The sequence below is a fragment of the Castor canadensis genome, chromosome 14 (genome assembly GCF_047511655.1).
Source record: "Castor canadensis chromosome 14, mCasCan1.hap1v2, whole genome shotgun sequence".
Lineage (NCBI taxonomy): Eukaryota > Metazoa > Chordata > Mammalia > Rodentia > Castoridae > Castor > Castor canadensis.
Genome location: NC_133399.1, coordinates 40,062,758 through 40,078,701, shown reverse-complemented (window position 1 = coordinate 40,078,701; position 15,944 = coordinate 40,062,758). Strand labels below are relative to the sequence as shown.

At 52.8% G+C, this 15,944-nt stretch overlaps 2 protein-coding genes across 2 annotated transcripts; one reads left to right on the top strand and one right to left on the bottom strand.

Moving 5' to 3' along the window:
* The first annotated feature begins 810 nt into the window (after positions 1-810).
* On the top strand, positions 811-8,636 carry Tmigd2 (transmembrane and immunoglobulin domain containing 2). Its single transcript, XM_020165845.2, has 5 exons — positions 811-907; positions 4,062-4,421; positions 7,734-7,769; positions 7,849-7,962; positions 8,238-8,636. Exons 1-5 carry the CDS (start codon positions 862-864, stop codon positions 8,480-8,482), a joined length of 801 nt encoding a protein of 266 aa, XP_020021434.1. The 5' UTR covers positions 811-861; the 3' UTR covers positions 8,483-8,636.
* Positions 8,637-9,549: 913 nt separating this feature from the next.
* Shd (Src homology 2 domain containing transforming protein D) lies at positions 9,550-15,926 on the bottom strand. The gene is made up of 6 exons (XM_020165844.2): positions 14,867-15,926; positions 13,501-13,606; positions 13,235-13,423; positions 12,109-12,232; positions 10,600-10,719; positions 9,550-9,736 (listed from the first exon to the last, which is right to left on the bottom strand). The coding sequence occupies exons 1-6, from the start codon at positions 15,143-15,145 to the stop codon at positions 9,550-9,552; spliced, it is 1,005 nt and encodes a 334-aa protein (XP_020021433.1). The 5' UTR covers positions 15,146-15,926.
* Positions 15,927-15,944: the final 18 nt, after the last annotated feature.

Genomic DNA, 15,944 nt, shown 5'->3' with positions numbered 1-15,944 from the left:
GCAGGGGCTGGGGCTTATCTGAGGTCCTCTGTATTGCTCCTTTGGAGAGAGGGCGGGAAGGAGCGATCTCGGGAAAGTCTGAAGAAGAGGGAAATAGTGGGCAAGGGGGAGGCTATGGTGTCCGCTGGGGAGGTGAGGGCAGAGCACCGCAGGGGCCTCCCTGTGACTCAAAGGGCAATTGTGTGAAAGATGCAGGCCTTTCCCAGCTCTGACTGAGAAAGCAGGTCAATTGCGGTCACTTGTGGCATCCTGAGTCTCTGTGTCTCTAGGTCTGCTACCTCCCTTCAAGGGTGCTCCTCTCCCAGGGGTGGGGCAGTGCAGGGATAGGAGGGTCCCTAGGTCCGGGAAGACCCTTAACTGACCCCTGAACTTCTCCCCAGGCCCTGGGGCAGGGGAACTCACACTTGTAGGGGAGCCAAAATCATCAATAGAAATCCAGAGCTCGGTGGAAGAGCATGCTGGACGCCCTCCAAGGAATACATTTCGAAGCCACAATCAGCAAGGCAGGATCCCTGCCCCTATTTAATTTGCTATTCAGGCCTTTTATGGCCTCTTGTGTTCATGTAGAACTTTAAGGAAGGAAAAAAACTTCCACTCTCTGGGGCATTTTCTTCCCCCTCCCATACATATACACACTGCTTTTCAGATACAAGACACTTTGGGGAAACTGAGGCACAAGGTGCCAGGAAGTGGACATCCAAGCAACCTGGAACACCGGATATCAGCTGTCTGCCCTTCCCCCCCTGATGTCACAGTTGTGGGAGAGGGGGCGGACACTGTGGCAGGAAGTGTGTAGCATAGGGTGTGGGGGAGCAGGGGTGGCCCAGCTGCCTCCGGAGTCTGGGGTCTGATGGGCCAGGGATGGGGTTCCCTGACTGGGTGCTGGTCCTGCTGGTGCACTTCTGGGGTGAGTACCTGGGAACCCTCCCTTGGCTATGCACGCACCCTATCCTGCTGCCCTTCCCCCAGCTGCGCACCCCTCCCATCAGAGCCCCTGGGCCAAGCAGCACCTAGCTTCTTCAGCTATTTGGGACCTTATGGGAATAGAACCTCGGTCCTCACAGGGAGCCTCTAGGACAGAATTCAATCCGGAACCTGCATACCAGGCTCTTCCTTCTGGCCTTTTTGGTGCTGCCATCCTTTCTGTCTGTTGTCTGTCGGTCTGTCTCTCTTTTCTTTTCTTTTTTTTTTTTTTTGGATACAGAGTCTCTCCATGTAGCCCAGGCTGGCCTGGAACTCATGATTCTCCTGCCTCTGCCTCTTCATTCCTGGGCTCTTTCTTCTTTTTATTCCCCTACACGTGACGCTTGAACCCACCTCCGGGCCTTTGCGTTTGCCACTCTGCCTCTGATTGCTCCTCTTTCCTGATCTTGTCTTTAGCCTGGTCTCGAGTGCATCTCAGATAATTTCTGGGGGGGCTCTAACAGGCACCTCAGACTCACAACTTGAAGTGAGCATGCTGTGTTTCAGTCAGCTCTCCCAGAGCCCCCATCTTGCTGTGCACACATCAGGGGAAGACCTGGAACAGGGCACCACCACCCTTCTTTCCCTCTCTAAATCCTGCCCGCTTGTCTGGAACAATCTTCGAGGTATATGGAGACTCTGGCCTTTTTCTATCCGGGCAGTCCCCCACTCCTATCCTCCCACCTGCTGGAGTCCCCCACAACCATGACACTCGGGATGAGCTCATGAAAACCTAAGTTGGGGGGCAGGATGCAGCTCAGTGATGAGTGCTTGCCTCCATGCAGGGGCACTGGGTTCTATCCCCAGCATAAGAAAGAAAAGAAAGAGAGGAGGGGAGGGGAGGGGAGGGGAGAGAGAGAAAAAGAGAGAGAAAGAAAGGAAAGAAAAAAAAGAAAGAGAAAGAAAGAAAGAAAGAAAGAAAGAAAGAAAAGAAAGAAAGAAGAGAAAAGGAAGGAAGGAAGTAAACTTCTTGGCTTTCCGCACGTCCCCACCCTACCCCTGTGGCCTACACCACCTCGTATTGAATATTGCCTGCCGGTTTCTCTGACCTCCCCTCTTTTCTGTTTTCCACTACCTCCCTCTGCTCCAGCCAGCATGCCAGGCTTGGTCCTGCTCCAGGTCCTTTGCACAAGCAATGATGTCCACTGCTTTTTCCCCATATCTCCTCTCTCATAACTAGTTACTTCTACCACTCAGATCTGTGCTCACTCGTCACCACCTCAGAGAGGCCTTCTCTGACCATCATCCATAAATAGAGGTCCCCTAACTGTCCTCCTCTATCACCCCCACCCCCATTCCTTTCCTCCATCACAATTGTCACTTTATGTCTGTCTGTGTCCATGTCACCCAGACCATCAGCTCCTGGAAGGCAGACCTTTCTTCCTTCCTTCCTTCCTTCTTCCTTCCTTTCTTCCTTTTCTTTCTTTCTCTCTCTCTCCCTCTCCCTCCCCCTTTTTATGGTGCTGAGGACAGATAGGAACTCACCACTGAGCTACACCCCTAGCCCCAAAGACAGAAATCTTTGTCTTTTTTTTTTTTTCCTTTGGTGCAAAGTTTGAGCTCAGACCTTGCACTTGCTAGGCAGGTGCTCTACTACTTGAGCAATGCCCTGTTAATAATGCTTCTGTTATTTTTCAGGTAGGGTCTCAAATTTTTGCTCAAGGATCCTCCTACCTTCAGCCTCCTGAGTAGCTGGGATCACAGGCATGCAACACCACACTTTTTTTTTTTTGTTTTGTTTTGGGTTTTTTTTTTGGTTTTATTTATTTATTTATTTATTTATTTTCATTTTTCTTTTATTATTCATATGTGCATATAAGGCTTGGTTCATTTCTCCCCCCTGCCCCCACCCCCTCCCTTACCACCCACTCCGCCCCCTCCCTCTCCCCCCCCTCAATACCCAGCAGAAACTATTTTGCCCTTATCTCTAATTTTGTTGTAGAGAGAGTATAAGCAATAATAGGAAGGAACAAGGGTTTTTGCTGGTTGAGATAAGGATAGCTATACAGGGCATTGACTCACATTGATTTCCTGTGCGTGGGTGTTACCTTCTAGGTTAATTCTTTTTGATCTAACCTTTTCTCTAGTACCTGTTCCCCTTTTCCTATTGGCCTCAGTTGCTTTAAGGTATCTGCTTTAGTTTCTCTGCGTTAAGGGCAACAAATGCTAGCTAGTTTTTTAGGTGTCTTACCTATCCTCACCCCTCCCTTGTGTGCTCTCGCTTTTATCATGTGCTCAAAGTCCAATCCCATTGTTGTGTTTGCCCTTGATCTAATGTCCACATATGAGGGAGAACATACGATTTTTGGTTTTTTGAGCCAGGCTAACCTCACTCAGAATGATGTTCTCCAATTCCATCCATTTACCAGCGAATGATAACATTTCGTTCTTCTTCATGGCTGCATAAAATTCCATTGTGTATAGATACCACATTTTCTTAATCCATTCGTCAGTGCTGGGGCATCTTGGCTGTTTCCATAACTTGGCTATTGGCAACACCACACTTGACTCTATCTTGATTACAGCTGTGCCTACCACATTCCGTCAAGGCCTGGCATGTGCTGGGTGGTGCAGGACAGACAGCTGGACATGTCACAGAGTCCATTGAAATCTCACAAGAATTGAGCAAGTCCTACCCTCAGTGAGGAGAAGTGACCTTCTCAAGGTCATATGACAGTGACCTTCTCAAGGTCAAACTCTTCCTTTGTTTTTTCTTTTCTTTTTGCAGTAATGGGATTTGAACTGAGGACCTCACACTGCTAAGGCAGGCACTTTGTCATTTGTGGCACACCCCTAACCCTTTTAAAATTTTATTTATTTTTCCATTACTGGAGCTTGAACTCAGGGCCTACACCTTTAGCCACTCCACCAGCCCTTTTTGTGAAGGTTTTTTTGAGATAGGGTCTTACAAACTATTTTCCTGGGGTTGGCTTTGAACTGTGATCCTCCTGATCTCTGACTCCTGAGTAGCTAGGATTACAGGCATGAGCAATGGGCACCTGGCCCTTTTCTTTTTTAACTTTCAAACCCTTCCTGCAGGTTCACTAGAGTTGAGTCACACACACTGAACAAGGCCTCCCCCACCTTCTGTCCTGCAGCCCTGCAAGGAGCCAGGAACCTGAGTGTGCAGCAGTGGCCCACGACCGTAAGGGCAAAGCAGGGCACTCAGGTGACCCTGGCTTGCCACATGACCCAGGCCCAGGCCTGGGAGCGGCTCCGTGTGGAGTGGATGAAGGACAGTGACATCTTGTGCCAGCTGTTTGGTATCAATGGCAGCCTCAGCTCAGGGGCTTGTGGGGCCCAGGGAAGGCTGTCCTGGCAGGCACCTGGGAGGCTCACCCTGCAACTGGACCATGTGCGTGCCAACGACAGTGGCAACTATGTGTGCTGGGTAACCGTGGAGATTCCTGAGTTGGACAAGGCCAAGGGCAATGGGACCCAGTTGCTGGTAGAAGCAGGTATGAGAGCCAGTGGTGAGATGGGAAGTGAGGAAAATTCTAGGATCTTAAGCTTACTAACTCACAACTTCTGGACATATACAACCCTTTGGACTCTTGGGGCAGAAATTCTGTGAACTTAGAGCATCCCAGATCATCACGCCCAAATCGTAGCTACTTGGGAGGCTGAGATCTGGAGGATCCCTGGGCAAATAGTTCATAAGACCCCATCTCCAAAATAACCAGAGCAAAATGGACTGGAGGAGTGGCTCAAGCAGTAGAGCACCTGCTTTGCAAGTGCCAAGGCCTGAGTTCAAACCCCAGTCCCACCACCAAAAAAAAAAAAGTTGATGACTTTCATTATGGATTCTGGATTTCTTGGGCTGGCGGAGTGGCTCAAGTGGTGGAGCTCCTGCCTAGCAATCTTGAGGCCCTGAGTTCAAACCCCAGCATCACATACGAAAAAAAGAAAAAAAAAAAGATGTATGCTGTTATCAGTCAGAAGGTGCTGGGGAAGGGGATGGCAGCTCTGAGAGGCCCACGTGGGCTTCGGAGGGACTGGAAATGCTGTGATTTTGAGCTGGATGGTGTCTGCATGATGTATTCAGGGGAGAGAAATAACTCAGCTGGACACAGCATTTACGCATTCCTCTGTAGATAGGATATATGTCAATGGCACTTTTTTTTTTTTTTCATCTTGAGCCAGGGTATCACTATGTAGCCCAGGCTGGCCTTGAACTCACAATCCTACTGCCTCAGCTTCCCATGAGCTGGGATTTAATAACACTTTTTTTTTTTTTTGGTGGCACTAGGGTTTGAAGGCTTTCTAGGCATGCACTTTACCTCTTTAGCCATACCCTGCTCCTTTTACTTTAGTTATTTTTTCTGAAAGGGTCTTCCATTTTTTTTTGCTTGGGACTGGCCTCAGATTTCATTCCTGCTACCATGCCCAGCTTTTTTGTTGAGATTAGTCTGGATAACTTTTTGTCCCAGCTGGCCTTGAACCATGATCCTCACAATCTCTGCCTCCCTCATAGCTGGGGGCTACAGGCCTGCATCACTGTATCCAGCTTAATAATACATTTTAGAAAAGGTCTAGAATTATTATTTTTTTCTTGTGGCGATACTGGGGCTTGAACTCAGGGACTACACCTTGAGCCACTTTACCAGCCGTTTTTTGTGATGGGTTTTTTGACATAAGGTCTTGATGACTATTTGCCCGGGCTGGCTTCCAACCTCAATCCTCCTGATCTCTGCCTCCTAAGTAGCTAGGATTATAGGCGTGAGCCACCAGTGCCCGGCCTAAAATTATTATTTTTTTGGATGAGATTGGTGTTTGAACCCATGGCATTGCACTTGCAAAGCAGGCGCTCTACTGTTTGAGCCACATCTCCAGTCCATTTTGCTCTGATTATTTTGGAGATGGGCTCTTATGAATTATTTGACTGGCTTCGAATACAGTCCTCCTGATCTCTGGCTGAGTAGCTAGGATTACAGTGTAAGTCACTGGTACCCAGCTCTATAATTGTTTGTTTTTTTAATCAAAATTCCAGAATCCTATCTCCTCAAGAGCCTTCTTGTGATATTCTGGAGTATGGTTGGCTGCAGGGCAAATTCAGCCTTACCAGCTGTGTTTTTAAATAAAGTTTTATCAAAACTCAGCCACGCCCATTCATTTATGGATGGTTTATGGCTTGTCTATGGCATAAAAGTTTTGCTTACATGTGCAACAGCCGCTACAGAGACCATTTGATCCACAAAGCAGGAAATATTTACTGGGAGGCCCTTTCTGGAAAGTTCACCAAGACCTGCTCTAGAAGTTCCAATGTGTCTGGTGCTGTGTCAATACTGAGATTTGTGGGGGGGAGGGGGCGTGGGATTATAGGTGTGAGCCACCAGGGCCCAGGAAAAGCCATTAACTCTTAAAGCCAGAAGTAGCTTTCCAATTTGGCAAAGGCGGCTCTCCATTTTCCAGACAAGAAGGCTGAAACCCATAGAGAGCCAAGGTGGGCAAAGCATGATACACAAGCCCGGTTTCTCTGGAGCCTACTGACACACTCCCCCAACTCTTCTCTGGTGACCCTTCCTTATTAGCTAAACCTAATGGGCCTGCCCCCCCACCACCCTGGGGGTGTGCCCAGCCCCCATCTGGCAGAATGGAGCACCCATCTCCCAGCCCCAAGAGAAACCCTTTCCAGCTGGCGTGGGCACGTGCCTGCCTCAAGGGTGAAGTGTTGTGGCTGTATGGCAGGTCCCCACCCCTCCATGTAGAGGGGGCTAATTAGCAATTAGCAGGGGCAGGGTAGTGAGGCGCCAGGCTGTGCATTGGCACTGCCGGGAGAAGGGAGCGGTGGGCGCTGGTCCAGCTCCACACAGCTGCTTCCCATGCTGGAACAGTGACTTGGCAGCCTCCAGGGACTGCCCACTAGTCTCAGAGCCTCGAGATGAGGGGCTGGGGACCTGAGCCTTTGGCTGGAGTTCATGCCAAATATACAGGTTCAAGACCCTTCTCTTTCTTATTGGTTTGCTGTGTGACCTTGGGCAAATAGTGTGACCTCTGTGTCTGTTTTCTCAGCTGTGAAGGTACAGTGAATTGTACTTCCCTAGCTTGATGAGGTGGATGTAGACCGGTTCCGTGACATGCCGTGCTCACGCCAGGGCCTGGCCACAGAGAGTGACCTGTTAACATCAGGGTCATGTCCGGGATGCGGGCTCTTCGGTAACACTCCCGTGCTCGGAGTGCGCGGGCACGCGTCTTCTGAAACAGGAGGAGGGGTGCTGAGGGGGCGGGGCCTTTGTTCAAAGCGGGTCCCTGCTGCTACATGGGTGCAGAATCCCAGGCAAACGATTTAGGCTCTCTGGGCCTCAGTGTCCCATCTATGAAATGGGTTTGGCTCAGAGTTTGAGGCTGAAGCAACTGGAGTCATGAGGACGATGGGTCCGATGGTACAGATGATGGAGCCCAGCTCATGACAAAGGTGATGGAGTTCCTGCAGGGAATGTAGGGGCCTGAAATGGGGGTGAAGAGACTCAAAGGAGGACCCCAGAGCTTGTGGGGAGGAGGCGGGGCTCCTGGGGAGGCGGCAGAGGTCATGGGAAAGAGGCGGGGCTCATGACACCCCATCTTTCAGTAGCCCCGCAATAACCCACCCTGACAGCAATGCTTGCTTAGCCTAGGTTTTCAGAAGTGAGCGCCTACCTGAGCTCCCCCCACGGTGGCAGGAGCGGGAACTCTGAGGTCCCACGTGGTGGCAGGGAGTTCTAACCCTGGAGCGTGAGGGAGGCTGGACTCAAAGTGGTCACCCTCCCGTGACACAGGTTTCTTCCCTGCAGATGGCCCCCAGCTGAACACAGCCTCCAGCTTCTCAGGTGAGTCCCTGCCGCGTGTCCCCCCTGCTCTGGATGCTCTGTGCGCCCCTCCCCGTCACACCTCCCCCTCTCTCCCAAGGGCTCTTCTTGGCGCTGCTGGTGGCGGGGACCCTGGCCGTGGCTGCGGTCGCGCTGGGCGCTGGGGTCTGGGCCCGGCGCCGCTGCGGGCAGGAGGACTCAGGTGAACCCCCAGGTACCGCGCGGGGGGTGCGGGTTTCCACGGGCGCCGCCGCCCCCATGCGGCGAAGGCGGGAACTGCAGGTGCTTGGCAAGGACGCCGCGCACTCAACGGCCGGCCTCCTGCAAGGAATGAGGGTGGGCTGCGAAGCTTGGGGAGGCGAGAGATAGAGAAGGCTCGGCCTGTATCCATGTTTTTCAGAAATACAGTCGAAGTTCCCCCATGTGGTCCAGAGAGCGCCATTCTCTCTTTAGAGACTGTCATCAAAGATTTGTGTCACCTCTCCCTAGGAAACCCATTGTACTGCAATGTCCTATACCGGCCCCGGGGAACCCCGAAGAGGAGTGAGGCATGGTCTGGAGAGGGGAAGTCGCTGAACAGCCCAAAGGAGAACCAGAGAGACCAGAGTGTCTATTCAACCTCTTTCCCCCAGCCTGTCCCCTGCCAGCCACGGCTGGTCCCCAAAGCCAGCCCCAGGCCTGGCCACCCCATCCCTACTGTCAGAATCTCTCCTGGCCCAGGCTCGTCTGGGTAGCCCAGGGCCAAGAGGATTCCCCAAAGTCAGAAGAGTCGGAGACCCTAGGAGACCTAAAGTGGACTCCTGGGAATAGCTACACAAGGGAGAAGGGGCATCTAACAGCCACAGCCTGGGGCCTTTGAGGAGGAAACTCCCCTTCGGTCCTCAGTAAAGGACACTCAATAAAGGCTCTTTGCAGCCATTTGGGAATGTTGGAGTATATTTGTGAAGTCATCTGGAGGCCCCAGGGATGGCTGGAGAGGTCCATTGTGGCCAGGGGCTGTTTGACAACTCCGCCGCACTTGTAGGGACAAGACATGTCCAGGGAGCTGGGAAGCAATGCCCCCAGCCTGCGGGCAGTGCCCTGTGCTGGAAGACACCTCCCCTCAGGGGGTCCTGGAGTGGGGAGGAGGGGAGAGGTCAAGGGGCTCCTTGGATTTTACCAGTCAGTCTCTGGGTCTCTTGCCTGATTGTCACCTTGAAGTGACACCAGCTGGGCCTGACTCCCCTCCCCCACTTCTGCTGTTTCCATGGGGACAGATGTCCTTTCTGCAGATCAGGCTGGGCTGCCCGGATGAGAAGAAGGCGGGGCTGGCCTAAGCGCCTCCCCTCCTCCCCAATCTTTCTACCTCCTAGTTCTGTCTTCCATCACTGGGTTTTTAATCTGCCTCCAGAATGCGCTCCTGCCACTCACTCCAGACTCCAACCTCAGCTCAGTCCCCCAAACAAAGAGCTGGAGACACCTTTGCCTCTCCAAGGGCCTTGTCTCCCTTCCGTCCTTCTAAGGGCCCTCTGGATGGCCCTGGGGACTCTGCATGGCTGGAGTAGGTTCTCTCGCTGAGTCAGGGATCCCTGCCTCCCTACAGCCCAGAAAGGACACTGGAGAAAGGCAATAAGTTATTTATTGGCCAAGCCAGGGAAGGGCCTGGAGTCTCAGGAGCCTGGCCCCTGGATCCAGCAGAGCGCAGAGAAGGCGGCTCAGGGCCTGCAGGGGGAGGGAGTCTGTGTGTCCATCTGTACATTGCAGCCCCTCCTCTAGGACCAGATAGACCTTCAGCTTAGCAGCCAGCAGCTTCACAGCGCTGTCAGGGGCTCTGCGTGACCACTGGGTAGAGCAGGGCCAGGCGCGCGGCGCCCTGAACCGGCAGCGGGCACGCGCTGTAGTGCAGGACCAGCGATGGCACACTGTGGAAGGGCCCGCCGTGCTGGCCCAGCACAGTCTGGTTTTCCTGTGTCCGTGTGAACTTCAGATGCAGGAAGCCCTGGCTGCTCCTGGGTGGGGGGCTCACTATCCCACCACTCCCGCAGCACGCTGGGATTCCCAACGCCTCAGGCAGGCTGTCAGCTTACTCCCCATGGGCAGGGCTGCCAGTGCAAGCTTGTCCCCTGGACAAGGGGTCTAGGTCTCTGTCCTAGAACTGGGACTGGGTTGCATCCCAGAGCACGCCTCTCTGCTGGATTTTTTTGTTGCGGGGTGGGGGGGCGGGGAAGGTACTGGGGTTTGAACTGAACCTCCAGCTGCTAGGCAGGTGTTCTTCAGCCACGCCTCTAGCCCTTTTTGCTTTAGTTATTCTTCGGATCAGGTCTCAAGTTTTTGCCCAGACTGGACTCCAACTGCGATCCTCCTGGGTTTCCTCTCCTGAGTAGCTGGCATTATAGCAGTTAGCTATCTCACCCTGCTAGAATCTTAAGGAGAGGAGCAGATAGAACCATGGATTCAAATGCAAATGCTTACAGGATCGCTCCAAGATTCTGGCATCAAACACACTCTAATGGATGTACTTCAAGTTTTGGACTAGGAGAGTTGAAAGGGGCCTTGGACACCTCCTTCCCTTCCCTTCTCACTCAAGGCCTGGAGCTCCTGTATGATTTCCACTCCATCTTCTTGCATACCTCCAACGACAGGGAGCTCATTCCCAGTTGGAACCCTCTGGGTAGCTTCCCGGGAAGCTCGCCCCCTGGCCACGCCCCTGGCCCCAAGTCTCCACCCACTGACACAAGTTCCATCCACTAACACGGAAGCCCCACCCACCCCTGACTGCTGGAGCCACGCCCCTCTGCTTCTCCTGCATTAAGCCCAATGTGTGCTACAGGCGGTCCTGTGACCTTCCTGTCCCTGTGAGGCTGGGTCTCACCTGAGGGACAGGGAGCAGTCCTGGGGGCTGGTCTCGCTGAGCCGCACGAGATAGCTGCCTTCTTTGTACAGCGACAGGAGGTTCTCCGCATCTGCCCGGCTCAGAAGGCCATGAAACCAGCTAGGGGTGGGGGCAGAGGTCTCAACACATCTGTCGGCGGGCCAGGCACACGCACATGCAGGATGATTCCCTTGAATGTTTCCGGAGGAGCCGGGTTATGGGGTAGACAGGTTTTACTGAGGGTGACTGAGCCCCAGGGCAAAGGAATTACTGCCCCCAGTTCGCCAGTGCATGTGCACCTGACCTTAACCTTCTCTCTCTCTCTCTCTCTCTCTCTTTTTTCTCTCAGTATGGTACCCAGGTCATCAATCATGCTAACAAGCCATTCCCACCAGCTGCACCCCAGGGTGACCTTGATCTTGGCTCCCCAAGCGTCCTCAGCACCCCCATGCACAAGGTCAATCACTTTCACTGTTTTTGCCACATCCTCACCCACACCGGTGCTGTTCTGCACTGAGCATTTCTCTTTGAAGGTGCTCAAAGAGACTTTAGCAATTGTGAGCAAGGTGTGAAAGACAAAAGCACCAAGCAGGGATTTTGTGGTTGTTTTGTATTGGAAGAAGACAGAACACAGAATGAACTTGACAGCCTCAACCTCTGGGGTTAGAAAACTATTGCAGCACAAGGAGGGGGGCCCACCCATCCTCCTCCCCCTTCCATCCCAAGCCCTCCTGGGGAAGGACAGTGATTTCTTTTACTTTTTGTGTTATTGGTGTTTGAAAAACTTCCTTTTCGCTCCCTCTCTCCCTCGGTCTCTTCCTGCCTTCCCTTTCTTCCTTCCTAGCACGGGGGAGGGGGGAAGGGGGGATATTGAACTCAGGGCCTGGAGTTTGTTAGACAGACTAACTGCTTGAGCCCCGCTCCATGCCCCCAACCCTTTTTGTTTTACTTATTTTTTTCCCATTAGGGTCTCTCATTTATGCCCAGGCCAGCCTGGACCACGATCCTCCTATTTACACCTCCTGCGTAACTGGAATTACAGACATGTACCATCACACCCAGTTTTATTGGTTGAGATGGGGTCTTGCTAAACTTTTTGCCCCACATAGCTTGGAACCTCAATCTTCCCAGTCTCTGCTTCTGGAGTAGGTGGCATTATAGGTGCACCTACTGCCCTCTTGGGGAGTTTTGAGCCTGAGGCTCAGAGAGGTTAAGCGACTTGCCTCAAGCCACATAGCAGGAGATGCAGAATAAGGATTTGAACCTAGATCCCGATACCAGACAGAAAGGGACCTCATTCATTTCTACTTAGTCCCTAGCTGGGACTGCGGTACCCAGCAGTCACTGGCACACACTGATTAACTGAAGAAATGAAGTGAATGAGTGAATCAAAGCACCCCTCCTTCTCCTAGTCTGAGGAGGGAAAAGATAAAATTTTGGCTGATAAGTCAGTCTGTAGATGGTTGGAAGGGTTCCATGTGCTCTTCTACCTCCAGCTTCCCCACTCACGGCTGTTTCTCCAGGGGCAGGGCCAGATCCACGCGCTCGGCGGGCTGGGGGCTTCTGGGCGGTGGTCTCCGGAGCTCCTTGGCCACACCTGGGGTCCTTTCCCACTCCGGGTTGTCAAACTGCACTGAAAAGAAAGGGTTAGAGAGGAAAGAGTTAAATACAGCCTACCTCGTGGGGGGCGTGGCAGGGATCAACCAGTGGACTTTCAATACGAAGATGTGTCAGTTTAGGGCAACCTATCAGAGCCCAGAAAAGAGGGGCTGAGTTTAAGACTGGGGTTGGGATTGGCACAGGAGCAACCCATTGGCCTTCAGAAGAAAGGGGTGTGGTCATTCATGAATTTGTAGGCAAGGAGGCCCGCCACCCCCTTCCCACCCTTCACCCTCCCCCATTCCCCTCCCACACCCCGCACTGCCATGAGGGAAAAGTCAGAACGGCTAGAGGGGGTGGGATGGAAGGTTTTCCAACTAGGGTTCCCTGGTCCTGAATTTCATTCTGGGGTTCTGTGCCAATTTGGGCCAAGTCATAAAAGTGGAAAACACCCCCAAAAAATACAGGCAGGGAAACCAAGACACCAAGCCCCAGATACCCTCCCACTTGTGGAATTTCTGGGGTCAAGTCATCTTCTCACATCTCTTCCTGGGCTGAGTTATTTTATTTGTTAAAGGTATCTTATTAAAACCCATTTTATAGAAGAGGAAACTAAGGTTCCAAGCTCACTCTGTTCAGGTGAAATCGACCCCAACCAAGTCCACCTGACAGTTGCTAAAAAATTCTGCCCTTCCATTCTAATAACTCTTTTCAGCCTTCAATTTTCAAACACCATCTTGGTAGGTCCTGTAACGATCTCCATTTGAGACTCACAAGGATGAAGTGATGTGTCCAAGTAAATGACCCAATGCCAGGTCTAGTGTCACACCAAAGCCACAAGTTCCATTTCACTTTAAAGGGCCTTTCAGTTTTTCCTGAGAAGAATGTGTGGCTATCAGTCATTCACACTTCAGTGAGAATTAAGCTGCTATAGTGTTAAGTAATTGGGCTTTTCTTGTAAACTGAAACAGGGACATTCCCAGCTGAGAAAATGGAGGGATGGGCCATTCCAAGATAAGGGCCTGGTTCAAAGCACCTGCAAATGCTCTGGAGATGTGTTCTTTCTTCCACTCCCAGGGTTGATCATATTCGTCGGCTGGTCGTTCATCCTCCTGGGGTAGTCGACTCTGCCGATGCCTTGACCCAGATGGGAGCTCGTCCCCTGGCTCTTGGTCCTGCTCTTCGTAGGGAGTATCATACAGCTGGACCGAACTGCGTGACAGTTCTGGGAGGTCAAGGACACCAGTCAGCTCCAAATTCCATGTGGGACTTGAACCCTTCCCCCAAGTTCTGCTTACTCACCACTTACGACTCGCTGGGCCTCATATGGCTCCATGTAGCCGTCATCTGGGGGTGGCAGATGAGGCTGGGCATCAAAGGGGTCTGAATACTCAGTGTCCACTTCCGGCTGGAGAGAGAGTAAAGGGCACAGGTCAAGAGGTCAAATGCAGAGGCGACCAAACCTAGCTCTGGACACTATTTTTTTTTGTTTGTTTCAGTACTTGGGTTTGAATTCAGTGTCTACACCTTGAGCAACTTCACCAGCCCTCTTTTGTGATGGGTTTTTCAACACAGGATCTCTTCAAACCCTGATCCTCCTGATCTCTGCCTCCTGTGTAGCTAGAATTACAGGCATGAGCCACTGATGCCTGACTCATGTTCTTAACCACTGCCCAGTACTCCACCTCTGGTTGCCTTCCTCAAATCCTTCCCTGGCCACTGTCCCCAATGAGGCTTTGAGGTTGGCTCCCCAAGTCTGTAAGAACCGTACTGAAAGACAGCATGGTAGCTGGAGGCCAATGGCTCATAGCTGTAATCCTAGCTACTTGGGAGGCTGAAATAGGCAGGATCATGGTTTGAGGCTTGCCCAGGCAAATAGTTTATTTATTTACTTATTTCGCAATACTGGGGCTTGAACTCAGGGCCTACACCTTGAGCTACTCCACCAGTCCTTTTTCATGATGGGTTTTCTCAACAAAGGGTTTCATGAACTATGTGAGTGGGCTGACTTTGAACCTCGATCCTCCTGATCTCTGCCTCCTGAGTAGCTAGGATTACAAACATGAGCCACTGGCACCTGGCAGCAAATAGTTTATGAGACCCCATCCCTAAAAGAGAAAAAACAGTGCAAAAATGGGCCAAAGATGTGACTCAAGAGCTAGAGCACCTGATTTGCAAAGCCCTGAGTTCAAAACCTAGTCCCACCAAAAAAAAAAAAAACAAAAAACAAAAAAAACATAGCTGTTGGAGGCAGGTCTAGGTTCAAATCTGCATGTGCAAAGATCCCCCATTGCCTTGGGAGAGTCACTTGGCTCCTATGAGTCTCCGTTTGCCCTCCTGTAAAGTGGGATCATAACAGCAGAAGGGCAAAGCAAGTACAATTCTGAGGAACTGACTAGTTGAGATCCGTTTTAGGAAGACTAGGTCAAGAGGAAAGGAAGCTGAGGGGAGAGTAGGATTATGGGGCCATGGGCCACCAGGGAGACAACGCAGGACCTCCCGTCTTGTCTTCCACCTGCGGGAGGACAACCAATACAAGCAGGTGGAGGAGCAGGAGTGTCTGGTGCTCCCATTGCACTTGGCATCACACATAAAACAAGCTCCTAGGATCTGGGGTACAGCGCCTGACCCTCCCCACCCAGTATCCCAGGATCACCCAGCCACGCACCTCCTCCCCAGGGCTGCCCAGCAAGGCCTTGGCCCTCGCCATGTCTGCTGCCTCCACCTTGATGAGCCGGTGCTTCGGAGAGTCGTATTTGGAGTCTCCAGGTCCAGGGGGCTCCGGCTCCAAGCGGGTGTCCGCGTCCTCATAGGGGTCCTCAAAGTCCAAATTCTTCTGCACCCGGTAGGCCCTCAGGATGTCACTCTCTGTGTAGTCGGGGGCAGGCGGCTGCGGCGGAGGTCTCCGACCGCCAAAGCTCAGGTAGTCCCGAAGCCACTTGGCCATCTGGGAGCGTGTCACCCCAAACTTGGTTATTGTCAGAGGGTGACCCACACGCCCCGTCTGGGTCTGGTACTCAGGGCGGAGGAGGAGGAAGAGAAGGAGGAATAAGAAGAGAAAGAGGAGGAGGAGGAGGGAGATCAGGTGCGCCCTTTTTCTAGGTTCCTCAAGGATAACGCGGAACGAAGAGGGGAGGGAGGGAGGGAGAAAGGAGGCGACAGAAGTGGAAGCGGAGGAAGCCCACCTCAGCAGGGCTGGGGAAGGACTGCGGGGTAAGAGCGCCGCGCCCCAGGTCCTCGCGCCCGGGAGAGGGGTATCCGCGGAAGCGGGCGCACTTTCCGCGGGCAACGCAGTGAGGGTGCGCGGCTTGACCTCCTGTCGCCTGGGGGAAGCTTGGGGCTCCCTGCCTGGGTTCGGAGGTTGGGGGAGAACGCCAAGGGCGAGGTCCCCAGCCTTGGATCAGCCTGGACGCCAGGGTTCTCAGCGCAGCTGGCCGGCTCTCTCGGGGCACCGCGCGCAAAGTTGCCCGACGACGGAGACCCCGGTAGGGCGCATCCTTTGTTGCGCCCCTTTCTCTCCGCTTTGGGGGAGCCCTAATCCCACGGCCCCACGCCGGCCGCCTCCATCCGGCCCCAGGCACCGCACAAAGGGAAATAAAATCCTCCCGCAATCCCCGCTCTAGCTTTCGGGGACTTTAGCGGCAGCCGCGGGCGCGCGGCTGGGAGGTGGGACTTTGGGGAGGGGGCGCGCAAGCGGACGGTCAGGTCCTCACCAGCCCTGGGGCCGAGTCCAGGGCAGCAACGTC